The following is a 16,084-nucleotide window of genomic DNA, read 5'->3' on the forward strand; positions in this document are numbered from 1 at the left end:
AGAGGGCGAGACTACAAAGTCAGGTCGTTGGATCTCGTAAAACTATGGCAAAGTTCGTTTAACTCCGTGATGGATGGGGATCCGCTGAACTACCAAATCAAACTTATTAAAAAGAGTCCGTCGGTTGGTTGTTGGAAAAAAAAAAGAAAACAAAAAAATGAAGAGAGGAAGCAAACATCGGCAACAACAAACAATTATTCCGGGCAAAACTCGAGACCATAAAAGCGGGCAAACAATACTGAAGAAAACTTTTACGAGCCTTGGGGAGATCCTTCGAGTTCCTGAAAGCATTTCATTTCGCTAGCATATAGAGATAGAGAGAGAGATGGGAAGGAGCGAATATCCTTTGGAATGGCACTTCAATTCCGTTCCAACTCGCTTTTGTTTCCGTGGTCAAAATGGCAATAAATGCATAAGTTTCCGTTTTACGATATTTTGTTTCCATTGGCAGCCGTGCATTCTCATTCTCCTAGACACTTTGCCTCAACGAAACAAAATAAAACTCTAACTCTCAAATGTTTTCCCATATCCCAGTTCTAATTATATTCCCCAGCTAATTTTGTACATATTTAAGGTGTCCTCGCACACACGCTGTAAAGTGTTAGATGTTTTGGCACCTCAAAGGTATTACGAGACCAAACTGATACATAATAAAAATACTTACAACATATGTACATCAAAGTGACATAAGAAAATTGTTTAAGCACCACAAGTAAGGGCGATGACGTTTCTGTTTAAATTTAAAAAAAAACGTATATGTTTCAAAAATATAATGGTTCATTTTTACATTTTCGTATAATTTGTATTCCTATAAAAGTGACAAGTGTTTACAAAGGTATGTCATATCAAGATCTAATTTATCTGCAGCTATTTTTATACCCTTGCAGGGTATTATAATTTCAGTCAGAAGTTTGCAACGCAGTGAAGGAGACGTTTCCGACCCTATAAACCATATATATTCTTGATCAGCATCAACAGGGGAATCTTTCTAGATATGTCAGGAAGAAATCGATTTTTTGGCCATTTTTGCGAAATTTGATAAGGGGTTACATCATTAAAATTAGCAAAAATGGCCAAAAATTTTGATTTCTTAAAATTTTAAATTTGGTATGCAGTTTTTTTAAATTAATAAAAACTAACACAAAACTGCTTTCCGAATCGAAATTAATGCATTTTTGGCTTAGTTATGATATATTTTAATTGTTACCTGCAAGGGTATACAAACTTTGGCTGGCCAAAGTTACCTTTCTTTCTTGTTTATTGTATTTTATTAAAGTTCAGTCAGAAGGTCATAACGCAATAAAGAAGTAATTTCCGACCATTATAAATCATATATATTATTGATCAGCATCAGTTGACAAGTCCATCTAACTTAGCAGTTAAGAAAAATAATTTTTTTAATTTTTAAAATTTTATAAGGGGTTACATCTTTAAAAATCTCGAAAATTAACAAAAATTATGATTTATTCAAATTCTAAATTCAGTATGTATGTAGATTTAGTAGCCTATTTAAAACTAACACAGAAACGTTTTCCGATTTAAATTTGATTATCATTTTGCTTAGTTATGAAATTTTAAAACTTTGATTATCGAGTGAATTTTTTTTTAAATATATTAAATACTTTATTTAATATTTTAAAAATATTTTGAAGCATTTTTTTACATTAAAAATTACTGATTAGCTAAGTAAATTGATTATTTATCAAAGGAAAGTGAATATATAATTTAATTTTTTATTTAAATATATTAAAAACTTTATTTAATAATGCATAAATTTATTCTTGATCTGCATAAACAGACATATCATTCTAGTCATATCCGACTATATTTTTGACAGTTTTCTCAAAATTTGATAAGGGATTAGCTGCATCGTTAAAATGTTAAAAAGTTCAGTGTGTACATTTAATGTCCTAATAAAAACTAGCACAAAAAAGCTAACCGAACTGAAATTAAGGCCTTTAATACTAAGTTATGATAGTTTTCCAAATAAAAATATCGATCTAAATCAGTAAAACTATAAATAAAGTATGGATAGGTATTACCCTTTTCTTAATATATAAAATTTAATTTGAATTATATATTGCAACCCTGAAAATTAGTTACTTTATACGATTTAACAAAGTTTTTTAATTTTATTAATAAAATTGAATGAATATATGAAATGTATAAATATTGTATATACACATTTCGGTTAGTTTTTCTTTTCATTTGACACAATTATTAGCTTCCTTTCTTAATAGTTGATTATTTACTTTGTAAGGCATATTTAATAAAATATTATTTTTAATAGATTTTACCTACATTTCTATTGGAGATTATGTAATCTCATTAAAAAAAATATCATAAAGCTCTGAAGACTATCGACTTCCGGTTAATGCTGCAACTTTGTAGCCACAATGAAGTTTTTTTCTTCTTTGCAAAGATCAAGATTATGCATAAACATACTTCTCGCACATTAAACATTAAACAATTTATTGTGAATATTATTGTTGCCATACAATTTCCGCCGATTTCTAATTTCCGCTGAGTTGCCATTAAAATGAGCAAATCCCTTCGTTTTTAGTGCACCACACAGTCATCCTCATCATCGTCGTCGCCCGGGTGTGAGCCTGCTCTTGATAGCCGGGGGCTGCCATAATAAATGCAATGCTTGCCATAAAAATAAAAAAGAATAAAAAAACAACAACAATAACAACAACAACAAAATAAAGGAATAAAAACAAAAATGTTATAGTTTTGCAGCGAGCTCAGTTCGGTTTCAGCTTACGCTGCTCGAATTTCGCTCCGGCATTTTGCTCTGCTTTCCCCCAGAGCCCTCCTCCAATCCAGTTTCCAATCCCGATCCCGGGCCCAATCCCTGCTTCGGTTTCAAACCACTCACTCACTCACACATGGATTTGTTTTTCGGCGTTCGTGTTTATTATTCTTGGACGCCTTGCGTGCCAAGCGCCCTTCGCTGTTTATGGTGCCGCGTTACGCTTCCTCTTCGGTTCGTTTTCGGTTTTTAGTGGACACGCATTATTAAAAAATAAACAATAATGTATGATGTATACAAAAAGCAGAAACCAAACCGAACCGAACTGAAGCGTACTCAAGAATCATTTTCAGCTACTCCTTTTCTGCGGAAACTTTTTCGTGGCAAATCGTAAAAAGTCGACTCAAACTGCAGAAGCAAATAAAAAATACATAAAGTCGCTAAACCCCAGAAGTTCAAGGATGAATAGTAGAATACTCTAGCAGAGAGGATAAAAAATGCTCATAACATATAATTCTTATCCTTGTGATAATAAAAATCCATACCAATCGAAGATGAATATCATTTTATTTTTGTAAAATAATCATTAAAAATTTCCTTTGCTGAAAAGTAAACAAGGAATATATTTTTTACTTGATATTAAAGAGTTCATAAGCAAACAAGAGGATAATTTATGGTAATAACATAAATTTATTATCCTTGTGATAATAAAAATCAATACCAATCGAAGCTGAATATCTTTTAATTTTTGTAAAAAATATTATTAAAAATTCCCTTTACTAAAAGTAAATAAATTATACATTTGTTACTGTACATAATTATTCTTTTAAGCGTAATCTTAAAGAATACATCCCAATCCCCTTCCTAAATTCCACCCACTTATGAGGCTCTCAAATGAAACTGAGATTATTTTTCAATATTCTTAGACATTTATTATCAATTGAAAAGACGCCGCTGACAATTCTGCTGTAGTTTTGTAGGGCTTGGCTGGACGAAGTGGTTTTCAGTGTTCACCCGAGCTCAAATGAGTGTTCGACTGCGACAATTAGAAATCAGGCAAAACGAATCGAGAATCGAGACTCAGCGCCTGCCGCATTATCTTAAAACGCGTCGTAAAAATCACATTTCGCATTATAAAAATCAAGCTCTTGGGCCGGGCGGAGCCCAGCTGCTTCGCAGGCCAAGACAACAGGCCACTTGGTCTGGTCGTGGGCAACGGGGGCTATAAAATTTGCTTTTACGAGCGCCGGAGCAGAGCTCATTGCCTAAGAGTCCGAGGACACGGACAGGGATACGGACAGGGCAGGTAAGCTGGCCCAGGATATCTTGGGCCGCTGTCTTTGACTGGCTGACAGACATTACAATGATTTTAATGGATTTTATGGCCGAGACAGTGCACCCATATGGGCGCGCTGGGAACGCTGGCATTAAAAACTGTTTTATGCCGCTATCGCGCTTAAGCATATTGGTATTTTAGAATTTCGTACTAATTAAAGACAACAACTAGTTGATTGTTAAAATATTAATTAAATGCATTTTGTTTTTTCTTTATTTCGCAGCGATAACTAAAAAATCAATAGGCGAATTCACTGGAAGCAAAATGAGAATGGATGATCCTAACTTACCGAACGTGACAAAAAGAAAACCCCCGACTTCCGCAGAATTGTTATTTAATATCTAACCAGGCTTTGGCATAATTCCAACGAAATGTGAAAATAATAAATATCTAGAGTATGAATATGTAATACCCGAAAACATTTTCAAATTGATCTCAAAAACTTAAAAGTAATAACACATTTTTTAGAGATTGTAAAAGGCTCTTCGACGAGCGAAACCTATAACAAATCAAGCTGTTTACTATTTCATATGCACATGTATTGTATATAACATAGTTAATTGAAGTTTCTCTGCAAGAATAATCAAGAATCTTATACCAAACAGCACAAAAAACAAAATATTAAGGCACACGATTATTAAAAAAGTAATGCAACTAGGCTTGATTACTTAAAATCTGAACAAGCGATTCAAGAAACGGCAAGGGTATCGACTTAACTTTATTCAAATCCGTTACTTGTATACCGATAAAATGTTTAATAGAAACGAGATTATCAGCACGAAGCATAAGGGATATTTCAAGGACCTCTGGATAACAAGATAAGTAAAGCCAGACAGAGACAGAGAGCTAAGGTCTTGCAATTTAAATGAAATTAGAAGGTCTTTAAATAACCCTGAATTTTTCCTAATTCAAATATATTACGTTTTCTTTGGCTGTGCGCTGCAATGTGAAGAGAGCATCCTGCGGTTTATTATTTGTTTCGTGAGAACTGATCATCTGGCTGATCTGAGAATAGTGTAGCGTAATCTTTAAAGCTTAATGTAGTACACATTCTTCATTTTTTTTTTATATATTTACGTTTTCTCTTGTACAGTTTAACAAAAACCAAATATGTTATGCTATTCAATTTGTAGTGGAATTTATTTGTGTCCGCTTAAAAATACTACGCGAAATATTAGGATAAGGATATTACAACTTAGTAGAAACACATTTCAATTTAAACGAAAAACTCACTGTAAAACACTAAACAACTTAAATGGCATCCTAGTTAATTTCCATACAAATGCTTCAAAACAAAGGATTCAAATACATAAAACAATTATAGATTTATCTTAAATAAATAATTTGCTGTAAATAAACACATACGGGTGTTTTTACTTAACGCTGCATTTACAGAGTCTTATAGACCAAAGAGACCCTTGAGGTCATCGATTGTGAGTTTGGAGCTCACAGTGGATCCCGTTAGAACGCCGTTTGCCAGCTCCAATTTCTTATCCTGCAGCGCCTTAATTCTTTGCTCCACAGTATCCGCGCACATGAACTTGTATATAATGACATTCTTCTTTTGGCCGACGCGATAAATACGATCTTGGGCTTGTGCCTCCAGCTGGGGATTCCAGTGCAGATCCAGGAGTAAGAGATGATTGGCACCAATTAGATTTAAACCCACACCGCCAGCAGTGAGGGAGAGCAAAAGGACACGCCTGTTGTTGTTGGGATCATTGAACTGGTTGACAATGTCCTGTCGATTCTTCACCGGAATGGCTCCGTTCAGCGAAAGAGTTTGCATTCCGGCCTTCTCCAAATGATCGCGCAATATATCCAGCACGGATGTCCATTGGGATACTAAAATAGCCTTGTCATCCCTGGTACTCAGTATGGTATTCTTGAGAATGTCCATTATTTTGATCATTTTCGAAGAGGGACGACTCAGATTAAACACCGGATTGGTACGCTTCATCACATTCTTGGAGGCCTTGGCAAAACGTGCCTCTTCACCCCGCAGCGGTGCCTCATCTTTGCCATCTTCGTTGCTTCCACTGAGATTGGATGGCGAGGATGTGGATGTGTCCTTAATGGCCAATTTGTTTAGTTGTGCCAACAAATCGAGTTCCGGCGAATCGCTGTCGCTGCTGTCATTATTGACAGCTTCCTCTCCCTCAAGCATCTAAGGGAGAAATATAAGACCAAAATAGGAAAAGTATTAATCATATTTTTTCTAGAGGAGAAGGCCACAGGTATTGACCCTAAATATAACCATAACTCACGGCATCTATCAATCCGGGATGGCAGCAAATCTGACGTAGACGCAGTAGAAGCACCAGAATTTCATGCGACTTTACCTCCCTATTGCCGCCAGCCATTCGGGAGAACTTTTCGTGCATTTTGTAGTAGGCTCCATTTGGGTCTTTGATCTGGTTATATGTCGGCTTATTGGCATCTGATATAAAGTTGGCGTCCGTATCCTTTTCGGCACGCTGAAAGAGAAACTGGGCAAAGAGAGTTCTCGAGTACGTCATCACCATTTGATACACATTCATCTCGTCTGTATCCAGCGTGATCTCCATCAGACGCATCTCCTTCTGGGGAAGACTGTTTAGCTTGCCCTCTGACATCAGCTGGGCCTTGGTGCGTCTCAGCATCAGCGACTTCATCAGCAGATTTAGCCTGTTCTGTCCCCCGGCACTCTTATTATCGATCCACTTCTTCCACGTGTTCAGATCGTCAAAAGGCGAGCAGCGCAAGAACTTTAATAGGGCATACACATCGAGCTCCTTGTTCTGAATGGGAGTACCGGTCAAAGCCCAGCGGAACTTGCCACGCAGTTCACTAACAGCCATCGAGGACTGTGATTTATGGTTACGCACCACATGTGCCTCGTCCAGAATGATGCGACGCCAGTTGACCCGGAACACAGCACTCATTTCCTTATGTTCGCGAGCCACAATTTGGTAGGTGGTCACAACGATGTCGTAGGTGCGCAGGTGCTTCCCCTTGGTTTCCCGATTATTGCCGTGGTGCACGCAAACGGTCAGCTTATTCCGCATCACCTTGGAGTTTACCTCGCTCTCCCACTGACGCAGCAAGCTGGCCGGGCACACCACCAGTGTGCCACCTTTGTGGGCTACAAAAATGTTAAATAAATGGATAAATAGATATACATCAACTTGAAAAATTTGTAAACTTACTGTCTTTGCGACCCTTTGAGTTCCAACCCCCCACGCTTTTCCGCTTGCTGCCTTTCTCGTCCTCGTCGTCGCTACTGTCTTGATCAGCGGCAGTGCCGCTTTCCTGGCGATTCTTGCATGCTAGCACGGATGAGATCATGGTCAGAGTCTTGCCCAAGCCCATGTCATCGGCCAAAATGCCGCCACGCGGTTGCTGTTTTTCGCGCCACGACATCCAGGCCAAAGCGTGCTTCTGATGACCCATCAGATCTACTTTGAGACCAATCGGATCATCCGCTAGCACTTCGGGTCCTGGACAATCTTTCAGCGATTCGTGAAGATCCTAAGTTAACATAAATTATTAAAAATTGATACCATGAAGGTGGACATGCATTTGCCGATAACGTAACTAATTCAGCTGTGAAACTTTAATCTTAGCGGGCTCTTGGACAGCCGCCACACAGTAACTCGTGCCCAGCGACCCCCAAATATGAGGACGCTACTCAGATATCCGTTCAGACTCATCATACAAAAAGTCGAGATCTCACAAGTCGAACACCTTGGGATATTTACCTTTAACGAGTCCAGCGTCAGAGCCTTCTGGTTGTTAAACGTAGCCATTCCCTGGGTGCCTGTATAGACGGGTTTAATCTGATGGACTGCCGCCGATAGCTCCTCCCACTCAGCAGCGTCGCTTTGCGGGGTCATGGGCGCAGCCATCATCGGCTTGGTTGCCTTAATGGCGGGGACTTTGGCCGGTTCTACTTTTATGCTGCTTATGGCCTGCGATTTGGCTTCAATCTCCCTACGAAGACCGTCGATGCGCTTCTTTATCTGGCTGCCCTTGTCAGGCAGTTTGCTGGCCACCTTTTCATACAGCTTCTCGGCATCGCTCATCTGGCTACGCATCTCGGTCAGCTTCCGCAGCTCTTCGTGGTAGTTCTCCTGGCTAATCATCGGGGATGTGCGGGGGGCAACGGGCGAGGAGCGTTGCTTGAGAGCAGCCTGAATCGTGGGCTGGCTAAGGTTCTTGCCAGTCTTTATCACGGGAGCGCCAGCGCTGCTGCGTGGCGAGTAGGATCTGGTTGGACGCGAAATGGGAGGGTTAGAAACGTTTTCCTTGTTGGAGGCTTCGTCATCCGTGCTGGATATCTCTATAAGTGGCTCCTTGTTGCTGAGAATGAGTACATCACTGCCACTGCCACTGGAATCGTTCAGGGGCGCTGGATCTTCTGGGCTTTGAAACACGGTTGAGTGCAGATCCTCCTTGATATTTCCCGCAAAATGAGAGGAGTAGCGTGGCAAGTCCACAGTCTGAGGGAGACGGGCTGCAGCTATCTCCTTCTGCCCCTCGTTGCCGTACTCTATTTCGCTGTCGCCGTCGCTCAAATCTTGAGGACGCACCCCAGTGATGCTCATTCGTGTGCAGGGCGACAATGCACGCTGATCTAGCTCATCTTCCTCTTCGCCGTCGGATTCAATTCGCGGTGGACGCAGACGCTTACGTAGAGGTTTCTTTACGAGCTCCTCCCCGGATCCGCTTGAATGCTCCTCCTCGGATTGCTGCGACTGCTCCTCCTCGGAGTCCTGCGACTGCTCCTCCTCGGAGTCCTCCGACTGCGACTGCTCCTCGCCCGAGTCCCCCTCCTCCGAATCCGTTTCATCTATAACAACGCCCGACTGGCCAGTGGCGTTACTATAACGGTTCTTAAGACCGGATGAGCGGCTTGAGCGCCCTGCAAAAGGAAGGCGGATTAGGGCCTTGCACTTGCTCCACACCAATCAGTAGCGATCACTCACCCGAACTTGTGTTGTTGACCACATCATCCTCCTCCTCCTCCTCCTCCTCACTGTAAAACGTATCCTCGCTGGACATTTGAAGCAATTTATTTTATTTTTTCAACGAATCTCGCACGATGCTTGCAAACTCAGCGCCATTTAATACAGCCTTGCCACCTAGCAGAAGACTTAGGTATGACACCCTAGGAAGGTTTAGAGATGCCACCTCACTGGATATCGAATGCGCCTATCGATATGTTGAATATTAATTCGAGAAATCTCAGAAATCGTTGAATTTAGCCACTTTCCTTATTTTTTACATAACGATCGTATGTTGCTATATAATTGCTTGGATATTGGATATTTCATTTGACTCTATTTGTTATTATGGTACGCAATTTTCCTTCCACGATTATTTTTGTGACACGATTCAACATGATTGCGTCGTAGCTGTCGAAATTCCATTGACCGATACCAACGCTTTTCCGCACTTTGCAACACTGCCCGCGGACTTCTTTAAATTTTGCAGATTGCAGACGTATTATTAAAATATTAAATATTAAATATTAAACTTTCCAAATGGATGATTTTGATGGTACGTATGGCAGTTGGCAATTCATGTGCCCATGTAATTGGTGATCTTTCAGAGTTGGAAAGCCAGGACAAGCAGGCAGGGTCGCCGCCCTGCTGCAGTGCATCGATCATCCAAAGCGGCGAGCAGAATTCGGATGAAGTCAGCAATTCATGTGCCCATGTAATTGGTGATCTTTCAGAGATGGAAAGCCAGGACAAGCGCGCAGAGTCGCCGCCCTGCTGCAGTGCATCGATCATCAAAAGCGAGATGAACGATGAAATGGTAACATTTTGTAACTCCCCTGTATATCCAATGGAGGGATCCTCGGATGACGAGCAGAATTCGGATGAAGTCAGCCATCAACAGCAGACCGAAGTCGCTGACCAGAAAACTGGCCTATCCAGCGGTACGTCCTGAATAAACTTGAATAAACTTGCACACCTTCCTTTTGACTTATTCGTTTCCCCACAGAATATGCAGACGACAGGGACGCAATATTCGTAAGCGAACAGGAATATTTGGAGAAAAAGGCCCAAATCGATGCAATGGTCCAAAGAGTTCTGGCTTTGGAGCAGCGTCAGCGAGAGTTTGAGGCAAGTTCCGCCGTCAATAGTGATGAGCTGCAATGCGTGAAAATGCAGTTGGAAAAGTTGAACGCTACTCTGAACTCATTGGGAGAGTTCCTGGACACGTTGCGTATACAGACGAATGATCAGCCAATCACGATAAAGGTGGAGAACGAGGAGATAGAACAGCCTCGCTGGTCCAGCCTCTATTCCGGACTGAACCGCCATCGCCAGACCAACCACACATCGGCCGAGTTCTACGCCTACAAAAGCAACATTATCAACAGCTTGAAGGTAACTTATCCCAAGTTTCTGATCTCAGTGTAAACTTACCTTTATTGTAGACCATTTATGAGCCCATTGGGCCAACGACCACTGCCGACGACCTGCAGGAACAGCCTGCCGATTTGATGGTCCGTTTACTGCGACACCAATCCGATGGCCTCAGATGGATGCAGTTCCGTGAGCGACAAAAGATATGCGGCGGCATCCTGGGTGACGACATGGGACTCGGGAAAACTTTAAGCATGATCGCTTTGGTCTTGGCTTCAGAGCAAACTAAGCTGAAAAAGCAAGGAGACAGAAAGCGAGCGTTGGAAGCCAAGTGGGCCGATGAGTTCCAACGACTTAAAGTTAAAAAACTTCCCAAGTTCCGCATCTTCGATGATGAATCCGAGGAAGAGGAAGAGGAAAAGTACGAGCCGCCACCGCCAAAACGAGAATGCTTCAGTCCCGAACCGGAGATCTCCGAGTCGGATGACGAAGTCTGCGTGGGGACCACTCGTTATCAAAAGGCTGCCACACTGGTGGTTTGCCCCATGAGCGTGATGTGCCAATGGGTACATGAGGTAGCTACCAAGGTGGCACCGAACGTCTTGAAGGTTTTGACCTTCCACGGTCCCAATCGCCACGACCTTGGGATCGACCAAATAAGAAGCTACGATATGGTGGTTACCTCCTACCATACGGTAGTGAGTGAATACAAAAGGTACGGAAGTGCCTCTGCCCTGTTCGCACTTCACTGGAAGCGGGTGATCCTCGATGAGGCTCACATTATAAGAAATGTGAAAACCAACGGCTGCATTTCCGTTTGCCATCTGAAAGCACGTTGCCGTTGGGCCTTGACTGGTACTCCTGTCCAGAATAGGGCCATCGATGTATTCGCTTTGATGCAATTCTTGGGCGTGCCAAATTTTCGAGATATCCTGCAATGGCGAAAGTATTTGAATGAAGGCATGAAAGGCCACCGCAGGCTAAACTTCTTCATCAAACCCCTTATGTTGCGCAGAACAAAGCAGCAGCTCCAGGCTAGTGGCGACATGCCTGCACTGCCTCCCCTGCATACCGAGGTGGTGTGCGTGAAGCTCTCCGAGCCAGAAATGGCCGTGTATCAAATCCTGTCTGCTCTATCGCAAAGGATATTTGCGCAGTTCCTGCAGCAACGCGAGAAGGGCAATAGCGATTTGAACTATTACGCGTTGAAGAAGACACCGCAGTTCATCAAGAAAACGTTTGACGCCAAATATGCAGATATCTACAATAGATTTCTGCGATCTCTTGGCTACAATCCCAGGGCAAAAATTAAGGGCGTGGTCATCCTGGTTCTGCTGTTGCGCTTGCGACAGTTTTGCTGCCATCCGGGATTAATGCTGGGGGTGAGTATACTTTCACTTTCTGATAAGCAATCTTTAACCCTTTCCCCGAACAGATGTTGTGTGGTTCAATGACCGCAGAAGATGTGCAGAACGTGAAGGTCGATGTCGAAGATGTAGACGGGCCCTTGAAAATGGATGTCCTCGCCGAATTGGAAAAGTATCAACCGAGTCAACCTGATGGCGAAGACGATGACATGGATGATGGAGAACGTCAACCAAAAATAGTAAAATTCAAACTGGAAGACTTAAAAGTAGAGAAGACGGAGCCAGAGGAAGAGAAAAATTGGTGGGAAAATAATGAGGGTCCTTCCTCGGGCCACTATTCGGCTGATCCATTGGATGGAGCCCGGGCTCTCAAGCTGCTTAATCCCCAGAATCCCATATTCGAATTCGAGCGGCCCTCCGCCAAACTAAAGCTGATTATCGAGAAAATTCAGGAAATACTCACCAGCACCCATGATAAAATCATCGTCGTTTCACAATGGGTCACCTTTTTGGCGATCATTCGAAAGCGTTTGTATGATATGTCCTGGGAGACGCTCGACTTCACAGGTCAGATGAACGCCAAAGAACGCGAGGAGGTTCTTAGCGATTTCAACGTGGTCACCAACGATAAGCGGATTCTGTTACTTTCCCTCGCCGCTGGCGGCGTGGGATTAAATCTGAACGTGGCGAATCATTTGCTGTTGATCGACCTACATTGGAATCCACAGCTTGAGCGGCAGGCCCAGGATCGTATTTACCGATACGGTCAGAAGAAACCCACCTTTATCTACCGCTTTATGTGCGTGGACACGGTGGAGCAGCGCATTAAGGCTCTCCAGGAATATAAGCTGGAGATCGCGAAAGTTGTTTTGCTTGAGGAACAAGGTGGAGTGTCGTCGCGAGGTGGCGGTGGTCTGAACATCAAAGAGCTGAAGCAATTGTTTTCGATGTGAACGAACGATCATCGTTTATCGTTTTGTTAAGTTTTTTGTTAAGTTAATACAATCGTTGTGTTCCTTTCAAATGTATCATTTAATCAAAATTAAAAAAGACAATTGAAGTAAATACATTTTTGTTTATACATTGAGTGCCTTAACAACTAGGGAATGATTAAGATAACAAAGATATATGAAAGTATGGACAGATATTTATATAATGAGTTATTTCCAGCCTAGCTTTCGAGCAAACATAAATTAAAATAGCTTCAGCTAACCAAGAGAATCTCTGAAAGAAGTCGTTTCAAACAGCATCACAAATATTCAGTATAAGAGAGTACTTCATTTTTGTCAGAAAGCTTAAGGAACTATAGGAAAATTATATAACATTAATGGATTAATAAAGTCAAAGATTAATATATGCATTACGCTTTCCTAAAATTAATTAGTTATAAATAAACTTTATATTAAGAAACGTAAAAAATAACTCAAACATGATCTGATCTTTAATTCCGATTATCATGCACATTGTGCTTATGCCGTTCAAGGATGTACTTCTCGCTGAATACGGCCGGACACAGCCCGCAGGAATACCGTTTGGCCTTACCATGCTCTGCGTGGACGCGTGCCAGGTGCCGGGTCAAGTTATCAGAGCGCGCAAAAAGTTTCAAACATACGGAACACTTGTGTTCCGGTTTTGAAATGTGAGTTTTTAGATGTCGCCGCATGTTCGATTTGTTCTGCTTGGAGTGGCAAAAGGGACACACGTCGCTCTTTTTCTCTGATAACTTTTTTGGTTTCCTTAAAAAAAATAGATTTGCAATTAGTTGGGCTTTAGAAAAAAAAAATAATGAAAACCTACTCGCTCTGCTCCGCTGAAGTTGTCTCCTGATCGAATCCACTTTCATTTTGCATCAAAGTTGGAGTGTCTTCACTTCTTTGAATGCCAGAATCATCGATGGTGTTACTTTCCAGGCTTAGGTTCAGACTTTCTATTTCCCAATCGCTGAAAAAAGAAATATTCGGATTATTCATTCATATTTTTTTATGCCTCAGTGTTGAATACAAAAACTTGTTCTTCATTAAAAATGTTACTCCAAAATATTAAATTATCAAAAATCAAATCTCACCGCAACACAGGGGTAGATTCTGCTACTGGATTCGTGTCGCTTATATCGTTGATCATATTATTGTCCTCCGTGTCGACATCCTTGTCCTCCCAGTCAGGATCCTCTAGCTCTGTGGCCCCGACTGTATTCTCCTCGTGCTCGCGCTGATGGATTTTCAATTGGTTGCGCTCAATAAATATGGCCGAGCACTGCCGGCAGGCATGAGGAACCCAATCGTCGTGGGTGCGCAGGTGTTGCATTAACATGTATCTCAAGAAAAAAGCCTTTGAGCAGATGGGACAGTGGTGCTTCGGCTCGGAAAACTGGAAGCTCTTCGCCTCGGGATTAAGTAACTTGCTTTGATTCCTTAAGAATGAAGAGGGAGATATATTCTCCTGATCAAATCCACTTTCAGCTTGCTTTAAAGCTGAAATATTCTGACTGTTTTCCATGTTACAATCTTGGAGTGCGCTGCTCTCTAGACTAAGGTTCAAACGTTGCGGTTCCAACTCGCTAAAAAATTATAATTAAATATAACTTGTATTAATTTAATAATTAAATTATATTCAAGGATGTGCATGTAAATAAGAACAATGATACTCACCGCGTAATCGTCATGGATTTCGCAGTATTCGTAATGTTGATATCATGCACTAGCGTTCTATGAGTTTTGAGGTCTTCTTCCAGGACAAATGAGTCGGAGCAAAGGTCGCAAAAATGCTTGTGGTCACTGGTTGAAAGAAGAGCGCTTTAATGTCTTTGTTATATTAGCAAAAGTAAGATTTACGTACGTTTCCAGCACTGGGACATTTTCAGCTATGACATCTGAGCGGTTTTCCTTGTTGATTATATTATCAGCCTCTAAAACAGGACTTTTGTTTCCAACCATTTCCTCATTGTGCTCCTGCTGATGCATTTCCAGATAAGTGGCATCGGGACATACCATGGCGCACTTATTGCAGGAAACCGGTCTACGCTTGCCGTGGGTACGAAGGTGGTCAGTGTAGCAATCCTTTCGCCAAAAAAACTTGGGACAGTAGGGACAATTGTGGGTCGGCTTGGTGGTGTGGGTAAGCAGGTGTCTCCTTAAGCCCCATCTTCTCTTGTATGTGTTATTGCAATGAACACACGCGAAGCGATTATTCCTATTTTTTGTCCTAAACAAATATTTTGTATGTTATTTAACAAATCTTAATTACCTCTAATTTAAATTAAAATTTTTTAATGTCTGTATTAGACCCCGACTAACCTGCCAGTTCCAACGGGTGATCTCAGCATTGGTGTGTTGTTGGTTGCTCCTGGAGACAAATCAGATCGGGAATCGTCAGCTTTAGGAGCTTCTTTGTGCCCCGATTCCGGGGAAATTGCTTGCTGGTTATCCTCATCCTGATCCCCCTCAAGGGAATCCTTGTTTTGGAGCTCGCAGAAGCGGTGGTAGCTGCGATCGCACTGACGCTTGAACCTGAAGGCCGTCTGGGCAGTTTGGACGCAGGACAGGCAGATGAACTGCGGCTGACAGTCGTCCCGCCGAACGGAGCGGTTGGTGCACTCACTCAGGATGTAGGAGAGATTCCTCACCGGCTGCTCGAGCGCCGGATCGCGCACATCTGAGAAGATATTCACCAGGGTGACAGAGTCGCCCATGCAGGTTCTACACACATTCTGCATCTTCCAATTGGATAGTAACCTTGGGCAACAACACGCTTATTCACAAAGTAACCACATTACGGTGCTTTACGGATTACAAATTGTTGACCTGTTTTATCTCTATTAACTAAACAAGAAATCACATAACTGCAGTACAACTTTATTTATTGACTTGTTTCGGATTACTGCACAATTTTGCCCATGCGTGTGAGTGCGACAATTTCGAAATAACGCGGTCTTGTTTAAGACATGGGCGTAGCGTAGCAATCACTACGCATCTATTACTGTGAGTGCGAGCAGGCTGGCAGCTATGTCTAGTGCTACCACTGCGGGTTTGTCGGCAGAGCTCAAGCAAAGAAAAAAAAACCTCGGTAAAGCACAGTTTTACATGTAAACAGTAAAAATTTATACTTATTCAAATAACAAAAAGCATTTAAATTAAATCGTGGCCCTCAATTAAATTATGAGTAACATAAAGTTTATTAAGAGTAAAGTTTAATATTTTCAAGACCCCCCCAACATATGTTCTGGCCAACGCCACTGCATAAACTGGGGCGAGTTGGCAGGGCAATCAGC

General features: G+C 41.7%; 4 protein-coding genes across 7 annotated transcripts in view; 2 read left to right on the forward strand and 2 right to left on the reverse strand.

Moving 5' to 3' along the window:
* dsx (transcription factor doublesex) overlaps nt 1–4,510 on the forward strand; it is a 47,079-nt gene extending 42,569 nt beyond the window's left edge. For all 3 annotated transcript variants that reach the window (XM_041774551.2, XM_017165951.3, XM_070287252.1), the window contains exon 5: nt 4,315–4,510. The gene's annotated coding sequence lies outside the window, so the exon portion shown is untranslated. The remainder of the gene's footprint in view (nt 1–4,314) is intronic.
* Nucleotides 4,511–5,204: 694 nt separating this feature from the next.
* On the reverse strand, nt 5,205–9,335 carry lds (transcription termination factor lodestar). Its single transcript, XM_017165950.3, has 5 exons — nt 9,059–9,335; nt 7,832–8,994; nt 7,280–7,601; nt 6,359–7,215; nt 5,205–6,258 (listed from the first exon to the last, which is right to left on the reverse strand). Exons 1-5 carry the CDS (start codon nt 9,132–9,134, stop codon nt 5,491–5,493), a joined length of 3,186 nt encoding a protein of 1,061 aa, XP_017021439.1. The 5' UTR covers nt 9,135–9,335; the 3' UTR covers nt 5,205–5,490.
* Nucleotides 9,336–9,383: 48 nt separating this feature from the next.
* LOC108074116 (transcription termination factor 2) lies at nt 9,384–12,901 on the forward strand. Its single transcript, XM_017166015.3, has 5 exons — nt 9,384–9,632; nt 9,685–10,017; nt 10,083–10,471; nt 10,522–11,832; nt 11,886–12,901. Exons 1-5 carry the CDS (start codon nt 9,617–9,619, stop codon nt 12,768–12,770), a joined length of 2,934 nt encoding a protein of 977 aa, XP_017021504.1. The 5' UTR covers nt 9,384–9,616; the 3' UTR covers nt 12,771–12,901.
* Nucleotides 12,902–12,905: 4 nt separating this feature from the next.
* Nucleotides 12,906–15,814, reverse strand: kipf (kipferl). 2 transcript variants are annotated; one of them, XM_070287251.1, is made up of 7 exons: nt 15,111–15,814; nt 14,653–15,018; nt 14,466–14,591; nt 13,883–14,374; nt 13,615–13,758; nt 13,360–13,553; nt 12,906–13,120 (listed from the first exon to the last, which is right to left on the reverse strand). In XM_070287251.1, the coding sequence occupies exons 1-7, from the start codon at nt 15,527–15,529 to the stop codon at nt 13,113–13,115; spliced, it is 1,749 nt and encodes a 582-aa protein (XP_070143352.1). In that variant the 5' UTR covers nt 15,530–15,814; the 3' UTR covers nt 12,906–13,112. The 2 variants fall into 2 exon arrangements, with proteins under 2 accessions (XP_070143352.1, XP_017021384.1); XM_017165895.2 differs by lacking the exon at nt 12,906–13,120 and having other exon boundaries at nt 13,131–13,553.
* Nucleotides 15,815–16,084: the final 270 nt, after the last annotated feature.

Source organism: Drosophila kikkawai, chromosome 3R (assembly GCF_030179895.1).
Source record: "Drosophila kikkawai strain 14028-0561.14 chromosome 3R, DkikHiC1v2, whole genome shotgun sequence".
Taxonomy (NCBI): Eukaryota; Metazoa; Arthropoda; class Insecta; order Diptera; family Drosophilidae; genus Drosophila; species Drosophila kikkawai.

Excerpts from the sequence above, each read along its gene's own strand:
- lds (XM_017165950.3), bottom strand. The coding sequence starts at position 9,134 with ATGTCCAGCGAGGATACGTTTTACAGTGAGGAGGAGGAGGAGGAGGAG. Across the intron at positions 7,216-7,279 it reads CTCAAAGGGTCGCAAAGACA|CCCACAAAGGTGGCACACTG; the intron begins GTAAGTTTACAA and ends ACATTTTTGTAG. Across the intron at positions 6,259-6,358 it reads ATCCCGGATTGATAGATGCC|ATGCTTGAGGGAGAGGAAGC; the intron begins GTGAGTTATGGT and ends TTTCTCCCTTAG.
- LOC108074116 (XM_017166015.3), top strand. Across the intron at positions 10,472-10,521 it reads ACATTATCAACAGCTTGAAG|ACCATTTATGAGCCCATTGG; the intron begins GTAACTTATCCC and ends CCTTTATTGTAG. Across the intron at positions 11,833-11,885 it reads ATCCGGGATTAATGCTGGGG|ATGTTGTGTGGTTCAATGAC; the intron begins GTGAGTATACTT and ends TTCCCCGAACAG.
- kipf (XM_017165895.2), bottom strand. The coding sequence starts at position 15,529 with ATGCAGAATGTGTGTAGAACCTGCATGGGCGACTCTGTCACCCTGGTG. Across the intron at positions 15,019-15,110 it reads TCACCCGTTGGAACTGGCAG|GACAAAAAATAGGAATAATC; the intron begins GTTAGTCGGGGT and ends ATATTTGTTTAG. Across the intron at positions 14,592-14,652 it reads AATGTCCCAGTGCTGGAAAC|TGACCACAAGCATTTTTGCG; the intron begins GTACGTAAATCT and ends TCTTTCAACCAG.